This window comes from Myodes glareolus, chromosome 22, assembly GCF_982192425.1.
Source record: "Myodes glareolus chromosome 22, mMyoGla1.1, whole genome shotgun sequence".
Lineage (NCBI taxonomy): Eukaryota > Metazoa > Chordata > Mammalia > Rodentia > Cricetidae > Myodes > Myodes glareolus.
In genome coordinates this window covers 37,082,646-37,097,591 of record NC_142047.1, presented here as the reverse complement: position 1 = coordinate 37,097,591, position 14,946 = coordinate 37,082,646, and the positions used below count along the sequence as shown (strand labels likewise).

The 14,946-nt window shown below is 50.2% G+C and overlaps 1 protein-coding gene across 3 annotated transcripts in view; it reads right to left on the bottom strand.

The window, feature by feature from the left end:
* Positions 1 to 544: 544 nt before the first annotated feature.
* The window catches only part of Bcar1 (BCAR1 scaffold protein, Cas family member), a 36,997-nt gene continuing 22,595 nt past the window's right edge, over positions 545 to 14,946 (bottom strand). For all 3 annotated transcript variants that reach the window (XM_048437214.3, XM_085681710.2, XM_048437215.3), the window contains exons 2-7: positions 12,200 to 12,832; positions 5,943 to 6,104; positions 5,645 to 5,758; positions 3,306 to 4,403; positions 2,528 to 2,617; positions 545 to 1,474 (exon numbers count right to left, since the gene is read on the bottom strand). In XM_048437214.3, coding sequence (XP_048293171.3) covers positions 962 to 1,474; positions 2,528 to 2,617; positions 3,306 to 4,403; positions 5,645 to 5,758; positions 5,943 to 6,104; positions 12,200 to 12,832 — 2,610 coding nt within the window. In that variant the 3' untranslated portion in view covers positions 545 to 961. The remainder of the gene's footprint in view (positions 1,475 to 2,527; positions 2,618 to 3,305; positions 4,404 to 5,644; positions 5,759 to 5,942; positions 6,105 to 12,199; positions 12,833 to 14,946) is intronic.

Sequence of the window (14,946 nt, the reverse complement as noted above, 5' to 3'; positions counted from 1 at the left end):
TCAATTAGTACTAACCCTTCTTTATATATAGGCAGGGAAACCGAGGCCCACATTCACAATGGTCAAAGTTGAGACCACCACCAGAGTGCCAAACACATGCTCTCGTCTTCCCTCTGGGCCAGAAGCTGCTCAAACTCCACAGAGCAGACACCTGGGACAAGGCCTGTTCTGGGCCTTTGTTTTCTTAGCTTCAAGGCCAAGTCCTTGTTTAATTCAAGGAAGACACTTTGGGTGCCCAAGACTGTGAGGCTGTTCTGTGCAGTGCCTCTGCTTGTGAGCTTTCTCCTTGGGGTACAAAAGACCCAGCAGGTACCTTACTGCTCTGGGCATCAAGCCCTGAATCTAGAACACATTCCACTTAACATGAAAGACACTGCCACCTTATCTACCCCAAGCCCTCCTGCCTCCCCCCAGGTTCCTGGGCCCACCATTATTTTAACCCTCCCAGAATCTTCTTCACCATGTCTGGTCAGTCACTTTGGGGGAGTCAAGGGTACGTCCACCTTCCCACACAGAGGCGGTCTCAAGCATCTTTGCAGGCGGCTTCTTATTTTTAAGATTTTATTAAATGTAGACTATTAGTCAATGATTTGAAAAACCAATAGCGAAAAATAGTTCTTTAGGGTTTTTTGTTGGTGCAGAGGTGCACACCACACTGTACTTGCCTGTCACGGGGACCCCTGTGGGTGGGGGCCATGTGCCTCCCCCCTGGCCCCAGCCTGGTGATCAGCAGTCCACAGTGCACTCTCATCCAGCTCCTCAGCTCCTCTGAGGAGGCATCCCACATCCTGCCTTGTTATAAATATGTACAAATCCCTGGACAGTTGAGGGCACCAGGCCCAAGGCAGAGCTGGGGTTACCTGTCCCCAAACCTGCAGGATATCCATTTTCAAGACAGGTGCTTGGAGAGCTCAGACCATGGCTGCCCACTCCCCAGCCCCCATACCCTAGTCCTCGGCTCTCAGGCAGCAGCCAGCTGTCCCAGGACCCGGCGGAACTGCTGTGTGCTGTGGCCCAGCTCCTTGACCCTGTCTACCATGTCCTGGGCAGCAGAGGGTGATGGATACTGCAAGGCAGCGGCCTTGGTGGTGGCCACAATGCCACGCAGGAGGTCACACAGCAGGTTGCTGTAGTGGGTCACCTGACTGCGCACATCAGCTGCCTTTGCCTGCCGTGACAGCGTGTCCCCAATGAACACCAGCTTATGTGCACTGAGGATGACAAACTTGCTGTGTGCCACAAAGATCTTGGGGGGCTGATTGGTGGCCACTGCAGTGAAGAAGGCGTCCACCGCGTCTGTCAGTGTGGTCAGGTTGGCCTCACACTGCTCCAAGTAGAAGAGCAGCAGCTGTCGGTCCGACGGCCCCAGGCCCCCCGTCCGCCCTGGCACCAGGGGCTGGGCTGGTGTCCAGTTGGCCAGGTCATGGTCTATGGGACGAGACACCTCCTGCTCCAGTCGCTCAAACTGTTTCAGCTGTGGGAGGCAGGACAAGGTTAGGCTCTCGGCTGACAGACGTGTGCAAACATCTGTACCCCTCAGGGCACCGCTCACCACCCGTGTCAGTAACAGCACGAGTGGCTGGGGATACGCTGGGAAGTACACAGGAAAGAAAGCATGCACACCAGCTTCTTCAAACAATGGCAGCCCATGGCCACACATGTATTTTTATCTTAACTACTATTATTGGGGAGGGGTATTTTGCCACATATCCTGGCTGGTCTCAAACTTATGATCCTTCTGCCTCTGCCTCCTGAGTGCTAGAACTACAGGAGTACATCTGGCATATTTTAATTATCAATATGTATTTCTTTTAACTTTTTATGTGCCACACACTTCCTACGCAGCTCATACACTACTCATTTACTGCCAACTATAAGTCCCACTTGGTACCAAGGTAACCAGTGAGTAGCCCAGCTCAGGGTGGGGTAAGCTGTCCCCTGCCTTCCTTCTCTACACCCAGAGAAAGGATAATGAGAGAACTTTTCATATTTACTTTATGTTATTATCTTCACAATCAAATTTCAATGACTTTAATGTTTTTCAAATATACTTTCTTACCCTGAGAAATAACTTAAAATCTGAAGAAAACTGGCCGAACTGTTATTTACAAGAAAAATTGGATACAATGTAAACACTCAACAATGACATTCCAGGCCTATGAGAAGGGGTTGTGGACAGTGTTTAAGGCTGGACAGTGTTTAAGGCTGAGGAGCGCTGCAGACAGGCACAGGGAGCAGCTTGTGGAGAGGAGCCGCCTGGGGGCTTCTGGGACGCCTCTGGCTGCCAGGCTTTCTCCTACACTCTTCTGGGCTGGCTACGATGTACCCATGACTCTGACAGTCACTTCATGTCTGTGATGTCTCAAGCATGCCAGACAACTGCTGCAGTCCCAGCTACTCAGGAGGCTGCAATGGGGGGAATCAGCTGAGCTCAGGCAGAGTTCAAGACAAGGCTGGGCAACACAGCGAGACTGCCATCTCAGATGAACTGGCTGCATGCTGGACGCTGACTCTACCCCGGCCTCACCTGCTGCAGCTCCAGCTGGCCTTTTCCCTGCCGCATTATGTTGCCCTTTTCTAGCAGTTCCTTCTGGGTCTTCTCAAACTCCTCCTTGCCCTGAGGAAAGACAAGACCTGGACTGAGAAGTGTCTTCTGGGACAGAAGCACCAGCAGGTTCATGGGTGTAAGGACCAGGGAACCACCAGGTGGCAGTGTAGGTACACCAGGCCCAGGAAGCCTTAGTTCCTTTAAAAAAAAAGACAAAAACAAAAACAAAAAAAACAAACAGGAAGGGGCTTCCTTACAGGAAGGGGCTTGGTCCAGAAGGGAAGCCTTGCAGAGAGGGCACTCACCTCACATGGCCGTGGCCCTCTTGGAATGGCTCCCATACCAAGAATCAAATACAAATGAAATAGCACACAGGTGTCTTCTCAGAGACCCACTCCCCTCCCATCTCCACATTCCCTTGTCCTAAGCCCTCTGCCACCAGCATCTGCCTCCCCAGAATGTCTCTACAAAGAATGGAGCCATATCCATGCCCACTAGGGAAACCCATCCCCAAGATGTTCTGGAGTCATCTTGATTGGTACTTCAAGCCCCAAGGACACAGTGAGGTTGATCATCAATCTAATAGGACAAAATACAGTGAGGGCACTAGGAAACACCAGTGACCATTCTTGGAACCTGAATCTCCTTTGACCACAAGATCTATGTGTGGGATGAGAGGGCAAGGGGGGGCATCAGGGTCCCTGCAACAACAGTGGCAGGGTCAGAATTCTTGGGCCTGAGCAGGATGTGCACCCACCTGCAGATGGACATAGTCATAATCTTCCATCCAGCCCCCTTCACTGTTCTCATACTGCCCATCTGGAGAGTCCTGGGAGGTGAACTTGGGGGGTGAAGGTAGAGGGCGTGACTGGATGCTGCTGGCTTTATCAGTGGGGTTGGGGTGCAGGGAGCTGCCCCCCTCAGGCCCTGGGCCAGGGGCTTTGGTCCGTCTGAAGAGCAGTGAGGCATTGCCATGCAAAAAGGAGGCCAGCTGCTTGGCATCCTCGGGCACGGCCCGTGAGCAGGCCACCAGGCGGTCCAGGTCTTCAAGGGTGAATCCTGGGCTTCCCCGGCCACTGTCAAGCACCTGACCATGGACCACCAGTGTCTGGTATACATCCTCCATCTTCTGTAGCTGCCGGCTAAGCTTGGCATGCAAGGTGCGGTCAGAAGTGTGAGTGGCATTGCTTACAGCACTGCGGGCAAATTCCAGGAGCTCAAGTACTGCCCCATGAACTGCAGCCACTGCAGCTTTCAGGTCCTGCACGGGAGGTTCCTGAGGCTCAGAGGTGCTACGCCAGCCCCCAGGCCCATTGGCACTGCCCACCAGGTCCAGAAGGTGGGCTACAGTGGTGCTCACACCCTGCTGCAGGCGAGCCAGGGACTCCACAGCAACCTCCAGCTCCAGGGGCTCTCGGCCTGGCACTATTACCTCCAAGGAAGATGCCGACTGGCTGCTGCGTGTGCTGCCTGTGCTAGAGGCCGACAGACGCTTGCCATCTGTTGGGGCCTCTCGCTCCGTTGGTGGGGGCACAGCATACACTCCATCATCAATTACACTGCCATCAGCCACCTCAGGAGGGAGCACCCGCTCACGAGGCACATCGTATAACGTTCCAGGGCCAGGCCGCCTCAAACCAGGGGGCACATCATAGAGGTCAGGAGCAGGGGGTGGCACGTCATACACATCCTCAGCTGGTGGGGAGTCTGGAGGAGGTGCAGCGAGGATCAGCGGGTGCCGAGTTGGGTCAAAGGGCTTGGGCTTGGCGAAGGCAGGAGGTACATCATAAGTCTCCTCTCGCTGCAGTGGCCCATCAGGCACATCCTTGCTCACGGAAGGAGGAACATCATACACCTAGGGGACAAGTGGTGGTTAAGGCTTTTGTCCAGATTATCTGACCTGTCCTGGAGCTCAAGGCAGGACCCAGCCACAAACACCCAGCTGGTGTCACACCCAGCATGATTCTTAACTGTGATGACTATGCCAAGAGCCTAGCCCTGGGGCTAGCTGACTAATTCTCTGTGCCTGGCTAGTCATCTATCAGATGGAATCTGCTGAGGGATATATTTTTCAGGTGTGTGACTTTACTTTACTCTGCATTTGTTTAACTCTGTGAAGCTGCGTTACTGTGCCTGTCTAAAACACTTGATGGTCCTAATAAAGAGAGGACAGCCAATAATGAGACGGAGAAAGGACAGACGTGGCTGGCAGACATAGTATAAGTACAAGAGAAATGAGGCAGGGGAGGACATCAGGGGACCAGCCACCCAGCTACACAGCAAACCACAGAGAAAGAAGTAAGGAAAGGGGGGCTGGAGAGATGGCTCAGTGGTTAAGAGCATTGCAAAATGTATACATATTACATTCTGTAATATGTATACATTTTATACATAAAATAATGTGTGGTGTGCGTGCATGCCTGAGTGTGTGTGTATATCAGGGAAATCTAACTGCGGACAAGTGGAAGAGACTAGCTACCATATTGCCAGTGCTGCCTGTCTCATCCCTACCACAATCACACTATGTTGCTATCATTGGTAGACTTTCTACTCTGGGCTTTGTATGTTAGATTCCTGTTGGCTCTCAAAAAAAGTCTATATAATCATCAGTCCCCTTTTACATTCCCAAGTGTCCTGTTTAGAAGACGGATTTTGTGGTCTCCTTGCTGATACATCTCAGAGCATACGTAATGAGAAGACCTGGCAATGGACCATTTCTGAGGCTCAGAAGGGCATTTAGTCTTTTTTAAATAACTTATTTTTTTATGTGTATGGATATTTTGTCTGCATAAATGTCTATGCACCACATGCATGCTTTGTGCCAAGAGGTCAGAAAGAGATGCTGGGCCACCTGGAACTGCCAAACACTGTATGGATGCTAAGAATGGACCCTGGGTCCTCAGGAAGAGCAGTCAGTGCTTTGACCGCAGAAGCATCTCTACAGCCTGGGCATTCAGTTTCTATATCTGTCCCTAGAGCAAGTAATGACAGAGCCAGGGTCTGCAGAGAGCAGTCCCAAGCCCAATGCACACACTCGTCCATGCCTTTCAACACCTTCAGAAGCCTCTAAGACCCCAGCATTTGCTGACTCCTTACCGAATGATTGGATGGTGGCAGGCTTTTCTCCACACTCGGAGGCACATCATACACATCCAACAATGGGTCTCTGCCATTGGGGCCCTTTACTGCCATGGGAGGTGTGTCATACACCTGAAGGGCACAAAAAAAGGTGCAATGATACAACTGTCAGGGATATCTGGTCTAATGGGAAGAGTGGAAGTCCCCAGAAGCCTACCTTGGGCACCTGGGCTACCCTAGGTAGGCTGAGAAAATGCAGTACCCACAGCAAGGCTCAGCTCCTGTCTCTTCCATGCCTCTGATCCCCAACACTTACCTCCTGGCCATACTGGCTGGGAAGCAGTCCTCGAACAGGAGGCACATCATAGATGTCCTGAGGACCTGGAGCTAGCAGGTGGCGGGGGGTGTCATACTCGTCCTGCTCTGTCTGGGAAGCCTCATATACGTAGCCCTGTCCCACTCGAGTAGGTACCACCACCTGGGAACAAACAGCTGATTATACCACTGGCCCTTGATCCACCCTCAGGCCCACCGGACTATACCCTAAGAGGCAAGCAAGATACACAAAGGTAGTGGTGGGCTCTGTAAGGTTGGGCTTGGAACCATTGCTTCTCATTCCCTATGGACTCCCTCTGGGAGTGAAATACAATGTTTGGGAGAGAATTACCAGACCCCTAGAGGTTTTGTTTAGAGCTGTCTGGTTCTGGGCCTTGAAAAACCAAAATAAATAAATAAATGAAAGAAAAGAAAGAAAGAAAGAAAGAAAGAAAGAAGGAAAGGAAGAAGGAAAGAAAGAAAGAAGACAGCTGAGTGACCCAGTCGATTCCACAGAGTAGGGTATGTGTATGGTTACACACAGATGACAAGAAGGGACAGGCAGGGTAAAAGGCCTGGCTCCAGAGGCAATGCCAGTGAGCGAGGGGCCAGCCTGCACTGGAGTCCCGGGCACAGCAGGACCAGAGGCCCCATGTTAGGTCTCCTGTGTCGTTCCTGTGGACACCTCTGAGCCGCTCTGCTCCACAAAGTTCTGTTCAGCAAGAAAGCAACCTGATCGTAGGATCCCCATCATTTCAGGCTCTGGAGGCAGAGAATGTAGCCTGGAAAGGCAGCGGGCAATCCTCCCTGAGTAGGACTAGGTAACTTAGTCTGACTACTGAGCTAACTCTTGAGCAGACACACAGGGCTAGGATGTAAGGTCAGCTCCATGGCAAAGGAATTCTAACTGGAACCACTCAAACCTCACCCATAAGCTGCCTTGCCCACCTAAAAGGGTAAGGCCTTAGTGGGAGTCACTGGTCAGAGACAGCTGGCCCTTCTTTCCCAGGGCTCTGACCATGAATTCATGGCAGTGGCCACAGCATCAAAGCTATGGCTCTGTATCAACTGCAGGCGGGGTCGGGGGCAGACTCTGGGATGCTTGTGTACCACCCCCAGGGCCATGCTGTCCCCTCACAGCAGTACACAGCCTGGGAGGGATGGGAGTGTCCAGACAGCCTCCTCTCTAAGATTCTCCAGCCAGGCTCAGGGTAACCTCCCCCATGGGGCTCCCTGTTCAGTCTTCTCCACAGAAAGGCCTTTTGTTTTCTAATCAAAGGGGATGTCTGGGACAGGGTTAACTCGGGGCCTCCACACACATATCTTGCTTCCTTCAGGCTCAACACTCTAGAACCCAACCCAGGCTTCAGCAGGCACAAGCTGGCTTTACCCCCAACTCCCCTGCAGGACATAGGGGCACCCAGCAGACCAGACCTGACAACCTCCCAGGCAGAACATTTGAGCACTTGATCTTTAACACAGCTGGGCTTCTGGGCTGCCTCTAGCAGTCAGACAGGCAGGCTGGTGTGTGCCACTGTAGGGACAGTGGAGGTCTCCTCTGTGGGGTGTCTCCACCGACCAATAACAGGGCCTGGGGGCGGAGTTGTAGCTGCCTCTCTCAGACTCATCTCCCTACTCAGGCCCCAGACTTGAGTCTCCTCCAGGGCTATTTTTAGATGTTGGAACCTGCCCATGGCAGAGCAGACTGGGGCTGGAGGGACGTGGCAGGTTAGACAGGCCTATGGCAAGGCCTGAGGCTTCTCGGGGGCAAGGCCTCCCAGGTGGGAATTCAAACCCAAAAGGAGCAGACAATACACCCTTAAGACAGAGGCAGGCCAGGTCTCACTACAGAGAGCATTTCCACCTTGGCGGCACCCATCTGGGCCTCATGTAGACAGGGCTGTAAGCCCAGGCCAGAGAGTCTCAGTACCAGAACCACAGAGGTTGGTCCTAGGGTTAAGGGCAGGGCAATTCCTATTCCTACACCTGAGTCAGGTTGACAGTAAGCAGCCATATTGCCTAGTGAATGTTTTTCTTTTAGGAAAACATAATAGAGAAAGCAGGGGAAAGAAGCTCATTAGGGAAATAGCCTCGTCAGAGAGCGGCTGAGCTGAACAGCTAATCACAGCTAACTGCTCTGCACCTGATGCCCCATTAGCAGGTCCTGGAGGGAGAGGGAGGGACGGACACACATCCAGGCTGGGCTGCAGAGGGTTGTTGTTTTCTCTCTGTCCCGTATCTCAGCACAGGTTTCAAGGAGAAGGGAGACTGATCCCAGCAGCACACCCCAGTGTGTCAGTCCTAGATGGGGAAGAAACCTCTGGAGTAGCTCTGGCTCTACAGGAACCAAGGCAGGAATCCAAGCAGCAGGAGTCAAGTAGGAGGAACAAAGACAAGAGGAGTCTCTCTTGGCTGTTCATTCTGTTGGGGCCCCACCTCTCCAGACAGTTTGGCTGCTGATCTTCCCCCCTGCAAAATGGACAACATCCCACCAGCATAGGGCAGCTGCTGGTTTGGGTGCTCACAATTTAGCCCTCCTCCCATAGAGAAGTTGTTTTCCTTTCTTGGAATGGAGGACCACAGGAATACCATGGGGCCAGACAGGTGCCTATCTTACCCAGCACACCATCCCCTTTTGCTGGCCAAGGAGTGCTGCTTCCCAGACAAATATGACTTAGTTCACATGTGTTCCCCACTCCTCGCAAGCTGTAATTCCTGACCCAGGAATGTGCCTTCAAAAGTGGCCTTGCATCTCTGTGAGTTCGAGGCCAGCCTGGTCTACAAGAGCTAGTTCCAGGACAGGCACCAAAGCTACAGAGAAACCCTGTCTCAAAAAACAAACAAACAACCAAACAGATAAAAGTGGCCTTGCATAGACAAATGCCTTCCCTGCTGGGGTATTTCCTGCACATTTACAACCTCTGTGCCCATGTCTAGCCAGAGGACCCTGGATACTCCTGACCTGATTTTCTCCAGCCACACAGCAGAGCGCCATTGTTCCAGGGGTCCACGGCTCTGCTGGCCCCATCCTTATCACTTACTCCCACAGATACCGCAAACTATGGAACAACTATGCAACAAGGACAGACACCAAAGGAGGAGTCCCAGAGATCTCTGAAAGCAAGACCTGGAAATGTGCACCCTAGGAGTTTCCCACCATGTTCTTTGTAATAAAATCAAATCACATGGCATACACAGACAGACATATAAACTAAAAAATATATTTTTAAAAAGTGGTGGGAGTGGGGGCCCTGGAAAGATGGTTCAGAGGTTAAAAGTGCTTGCTGCTCTTGCAAGCAAGTTTGTTCCCAGCACCGTACCAGGCAGCTCACAATTCCTGTAACTTCAGTTTTCTTCCAGCCTCTATAGGCACCCAGACACATGGCACACACTCACTCAGAAACAAGCAGGCAGGCAGGCAGGCAGACAGACAGACAGACACAAAATAAAAATCTTCAGGTGAGGCTACAGCACAGCAGCAGAACTCAGGTTTGGAAGATTTAATAACTAAGAAAATGCTTTTGGTATGTTGTGATGGATTTACAACTTTGAAATGCAAAAATAACAAGCATATAACCACAGACGTAGGGGGCTGAAGCAGGAGGATTGTGGGTCCAAGGCCAGTGGAGGATATAGGATACAACTAGATCCAAGTCAACCTAAAGACAGAGTAAGACTGCCTTCAAAACAAAAGTACATACACAGATTTATAAAAGACAAAAGAGAAGACACTAGACAAAATACATCAACCTTTCTTAGGGATTATCCCTTGACTGAGGGATATTTAGACTTTCTCATACACTGTGCATTTTCTATGGCAAACAAGCATTTCTTTCATGTTAAAAATATAAGCAGAGGCAATGACTGCATAGCTCAGGAATGATAAAGCCTCTTAGGAATGGGCACAGGGCTTCTCTTCCTAGCTATCAGTTAGGTTTGAGTCTTGGGAACACTGGACAGTTCCACTAAAGGCTGGGTGGCACAGAAAAGGACACAGCAGTGAGCCTCTAGGTGGGTGAGGGAACGCCCCTTGGTTAGCCCCTTTGGGCTTCCTCCTCCAGCCTAGATGAACAGTTGTCCCAGGATAAGCTTTACTGCAAGGACAAGAGATGAAGATCTGACTGGGGGGCAAGTATGACCTGTGTGCATGTACATGTATGTGTTCTAAGTGCATGTGGAAGGGACCGACCTCGGCCGTCTCAAGGCTCACTAAACAGGTACTATTGCCATCTCTCCACAGGATAGCCACCCACGCAAGCACATACCCATGCACCCACACACGGACATGCACACAAGCTGGTGGCAAGGCCTTGATGGTAGGTTTCCATTACCTGACTAAAAGACACAGGTAGTGCAAGAAGTGGGGTCCGGTGACTCAGGGACCCCTGGTGGTCAAACTGTGGGCCAATGTTCATGAAATCTCATCTTATGCAACTAAGCTTATGCAACTACTGGTCAGGCATCCTGGATGCCAAGCTCCTCTGTGGGCAGTGATGGGGTGACACTTCCTGCTTTCTAGGTGGTATCAATTAGGTTCTTGGCACTGGGGGGCTTTGAAGACAAAGGCTCAGTGCCACGGCTGAGCATGAACCTGGCCAATGTCTCTCCAGACATAAATGGTGCTCGACCAGACATGATCAGACTGACTGAAACTGACTTAGCTAGGCTTATGCTGTTCGTGTTATCTCTCTGTCTCTTGGTTTTTTCAAGACAAAGGTTTCTCTATGTATCCCTGGCTGTCCTAGAACTCAATCTATAGACCAGGCTGGCCTGGAACTCAGAGATCTGTCTGCCTCTGCTAGGATTAAAGGTGTGCGTCACCACCACCAGGTTTATGCTGTTCTCTTAAATACTGCTGTGCCCACCACAGTTGGCTGTTTCCGCCAGGACCTCTGGAGCCCCTGCCTAGCTATTAAGGACTTCTAGTGCACAGCAGATGAAGGCATGCAGAAGATGCGGGGTGCTGGTCATAGCAACTCTATCTTCAACAAATTCCATTCCCTAGTGTTTTTTTTTGTTTTGTTTTGTTTTGTGTCTCAAGACAGGGTCTCACTATGTAGCTCTCTGGCTATCCTGGAATTCACTGTATAAACCAGGCTAGCCTCAAACTCAGACACCCATCTGTTTCTGCCTCCCGCATGGTGTGATTAAAGGTGTACACCACTAAATTTGGTTCCATTTCCCAGTTCTTAAAGGACTTTGGCATAGAAAAACAGGCTAAAATGAATGCAAGGAAAAATGGCTCCTTCTACTTCAGCCCTGCCTATTTCATGGGCAGGGGGCAGAAGGTGGCATGGAGGAACTGAGGGCCCAGACACAGCCTAGAGCCCAGAGGTCCTGCCTCATAGAGATGGAATGTCTGTGGAGCCAAGGACAACTAAATGAGATAGGTCTCAACCAAGAGAATGACTTCTGAAGGATTGGTCCAAGCCCCTGAGCACAGGCAGCTTCCTGTACCCACAGGGGGTCCAGAAGGCCACAGGTGCCAGTGGACTGAGAGTTCTTCAGGAGCTCAGTTTGTTCTTCCCTAGGAAAATCCCTTTAAGGGACACTCAGCTACCTGATAAGGCTCACTGCCTAGCCTCCCAGGCAGCTGGGTGGGTAAAGGTCAACAAGCAACATAAGTAACCTCCAAGAAAGCTCCCAAGGAAATGTGTAGTCTATTTTGTCCCCTCCCTGTCTTCCTGTTGGCCAAAGGGCAGACCCAATGGTTGGATCTCAAGTAGACCCACGTCAGTCCTGGCGTGTTCACCAATAGATGCAACTTCTAGGAGGAAACATGCCGCTCTTCTCATTTTCCCCGTGTTGTCACCCTAAGTCCCACAACCTCACTGTCCTGGCCCACAGTACTGTACTTTCTACTTGGGCCAGAATACACTGACCGACACAAGCTGGGCAGGTATATATCAGGCCTCAAGAGTGTCCCTGGCCTACTGCTCACTCGGAACACAGGGTACTTCTACACACCTCTAGACCTGTCACAGGCTGTAACCTGTGGTTAACATTCTCCAATTCAGGGCAGCCTGCTGTAGACTTCCTCATCCTTCATGGCCAGCTCAATGTCCCTTATTTAGATAAGTAAATGCACCATCAGATAAATGTATACATTTATCCAGTTACCTCCCTCCTTGACTTTAGACCAAACACATAATGATACTGGAGTGTGGGTACTCTGTGGTGACCAAGCCTTACTAGGCCCAGAAACCAGGGTCTATGCTAACCCAATGGGGCTTCACAACTGTGCCAAATTGGTCTTACCTTTGCCGGGGGCTTCGTTCCCTCCCAGCTGCGGTTGTCCATAGATGGAGGGACTTGGTAGATATCATGCCCTATGCCAGCAGAAGGTGGCACCTGGTAGATGTCCTGGGCTGGACTTCCAGGCCCTGGAGGCACCTGGTAAAGGTCTGTGGCTGGGCTGGGAAATGAGTGATGAGGTGTCTGCTTTGAGAATGTGGATGTCTGTTTGGCTGGGGGTGACTGGAACTGTGGGTTCGGCCCAGGAGCTTGGTAGAGACCTTGCTGAGTCTTGCTGGGAGTGGGTACCAGGTACACACTGTCAGGCTGGGGTTGGTATGCATTGGGGAGCATGGGACTGTACTGGGAAGCTGGGGGTACAGAGGTATGGACACCCTGAGGGAGGTTGGGCTGCGGCTGGGGTGGAGTGGCAGGTGGGCCTTGTCCAGGCCCCGCTGGCTTCTTGTCATACATGCCGACCAGGATCTTGAGGCGGTTACCAGGGACAATGCCCTGGCGTCCATGCAGTGAGCAGAGCCACCAGCCATCCAGGCCCTGTGTGTCCCGCTCCAGCACCGTCATGATGTCACCCTTTCGGAAGGAGAGCTCATCCGGGGATTCAGCTACGTTGTCATAGAGGGCTTTGGCCAGCACATTCTGAGGAGAGAAGACATAGGTAGACATGAGACAGGAGGACAGGCACAGGCCTCACCCAGCTCCCACTTATTCCAGAATCAGCAAGCACCCAGCTTTAACTTTCAAAGAGACTCAATTATATTTGAAAATAACAGGGTCTTTACCTGCACTGTCTCTATCTGCCTCCCAGAAGCAAAGCAGAGCTGACCACAGGGTATCTTTAGCTGCGCGAGGGTCTCAGACCCTCAATGGCAGAAGCTGCTATCAGCTGCCGTCAACACTTCAGAGATGGCTCCCAATATGTGATTATTGGGTAGCTCACAACCTAGATTCAGGGGATCCAATGCTCTTTTCTAGATTCTGTAGGTACCTGTACTCACTTGTGCATGTATGCAGACACAGACATACCACATATATAATCAAAAATAATAAAAATCTTTTAAAAGTTCCTAAAGCCAGGTGAACAGTTTATTAAGATAAAAACACTGGGGGGGGGGGTCATTTTCCTAAGTTCATCTACCAAAAAGTCAGTAATTAATGGAGAAACTTAAGAACTGCCCCTTAAGCTGAGAAGAAAGTAAGACTCCCCGTTCTAGCTCCAAGGTTCAGGTCCTTGTGTTTGTGTCCAGGGGCACTGCAATTCTCCAAGAGGGAGAGAATGATGGGGTGAGGGAGGATTATGCACAGGATGGGGGACGAAACGGTCATCCTCTGCAGACCCCATGGTCATCTTTGAAAAGGTGTTCCAAGAAGAATCATCAATCGATGAAAGCGGCACAGCAGAGACAGAAGAAGAGAAGTCTTCTGTGAACTCTCCACACCTTGTACAAGACTGGAGAGGACGAAATGTTTTACTCAAGTAAAAGTTGAGCAGAAGGAGAATGTGCCAAGTTCCTGGTGGGTAGACCTTAACACTGTACAATGTTCATTTACCCACATTTTCTTGGTACAGCAGCCTGCCCATCATCCATGGTTTCTCTTTCTGTGGTTTTAGTTAGTTACCTATGGTCAACCATGGCCCAAAAATATTAAATGAAAAATTCCAGAAATAAATAATCCATAAACTTTCAATTGTAGGCTACTCTAAGAAGCATGATGAAATCTCTTGCTATTCTACTTCACTATCCTGGGACCAGAGCATGCAACCTGTCTGTATGTAGCTTGGTAGCTATCTGGGCTAGCAGTCTACTCAGCTACTGCAGGGTTTACTGTGTATGATGAGTAAGCCCTACTGGCCCCAAAGCACGCACAAACAAACACACATGTACACACATGCAGTAATTCTTACATAATTCAAATTTTCACTGTTTAAGTGAAAAGGTCAAAAGTACTCACTTATGGTTTTGGAGAGACCAATCACATTATCTTTCATTACAATATTACTAATTGTTCTATTGTTGTTACTCTCTTACCATAATCACATTTGTAAATTAAACTATTATAGATGAAAGCCAAGCATGGCAAGAACATGCCTTTAATCCCAGCTTGGGAGGCAGAGGCAGGAGGATCTCTATGAGTCTGAGGCCAACCTGGTCTACAGAATGAGTGCCAGGACAACTAGGGATACATGGTGAGACCCTGTCTCAGGAAAACAAAAACAAAAAATTTACTATAGATAAACATGTATTGGAAAAATAGAGTATACAGAGGGTTTAATACTAATCTGAGATTTGGGGCATTCTTTGGGAGTCTTGAAACGCACCCCATAGACTGAGGGGAAAATAATGTGAACTCTATATATAATTTAATTGCATCATCATAATTCATCATGATGAAAGTGCCATAGGATTTTTTTTTTAAAGGGGAATTCTTTTATAATAAAATGGAGGCATAGAGGTCAATAAATAAACAAGCCACTTCTAAAAGGCACAGGCACTCTTTTCCAGATATGAGAGCAACTCTAGGACAGGATGGGACAGGACAAGGGCTGGGAACAATGGGAAAAGGCTAAGGCCCCACAGAAGGGAAGGCAGGAAACTCACTGTAAGAAGACAGTCATGGACTGTACCACTCAGAACTCAAATACAAAAGGTCTCATGCTAGGGCAAGCAAAGTTCATAGGAATCTGGAGTTCATACAATCAAAAAGGACAGGACGCTGGGCAGTGGGGGTGCACTGGGTAGGCAGAGGCCGAT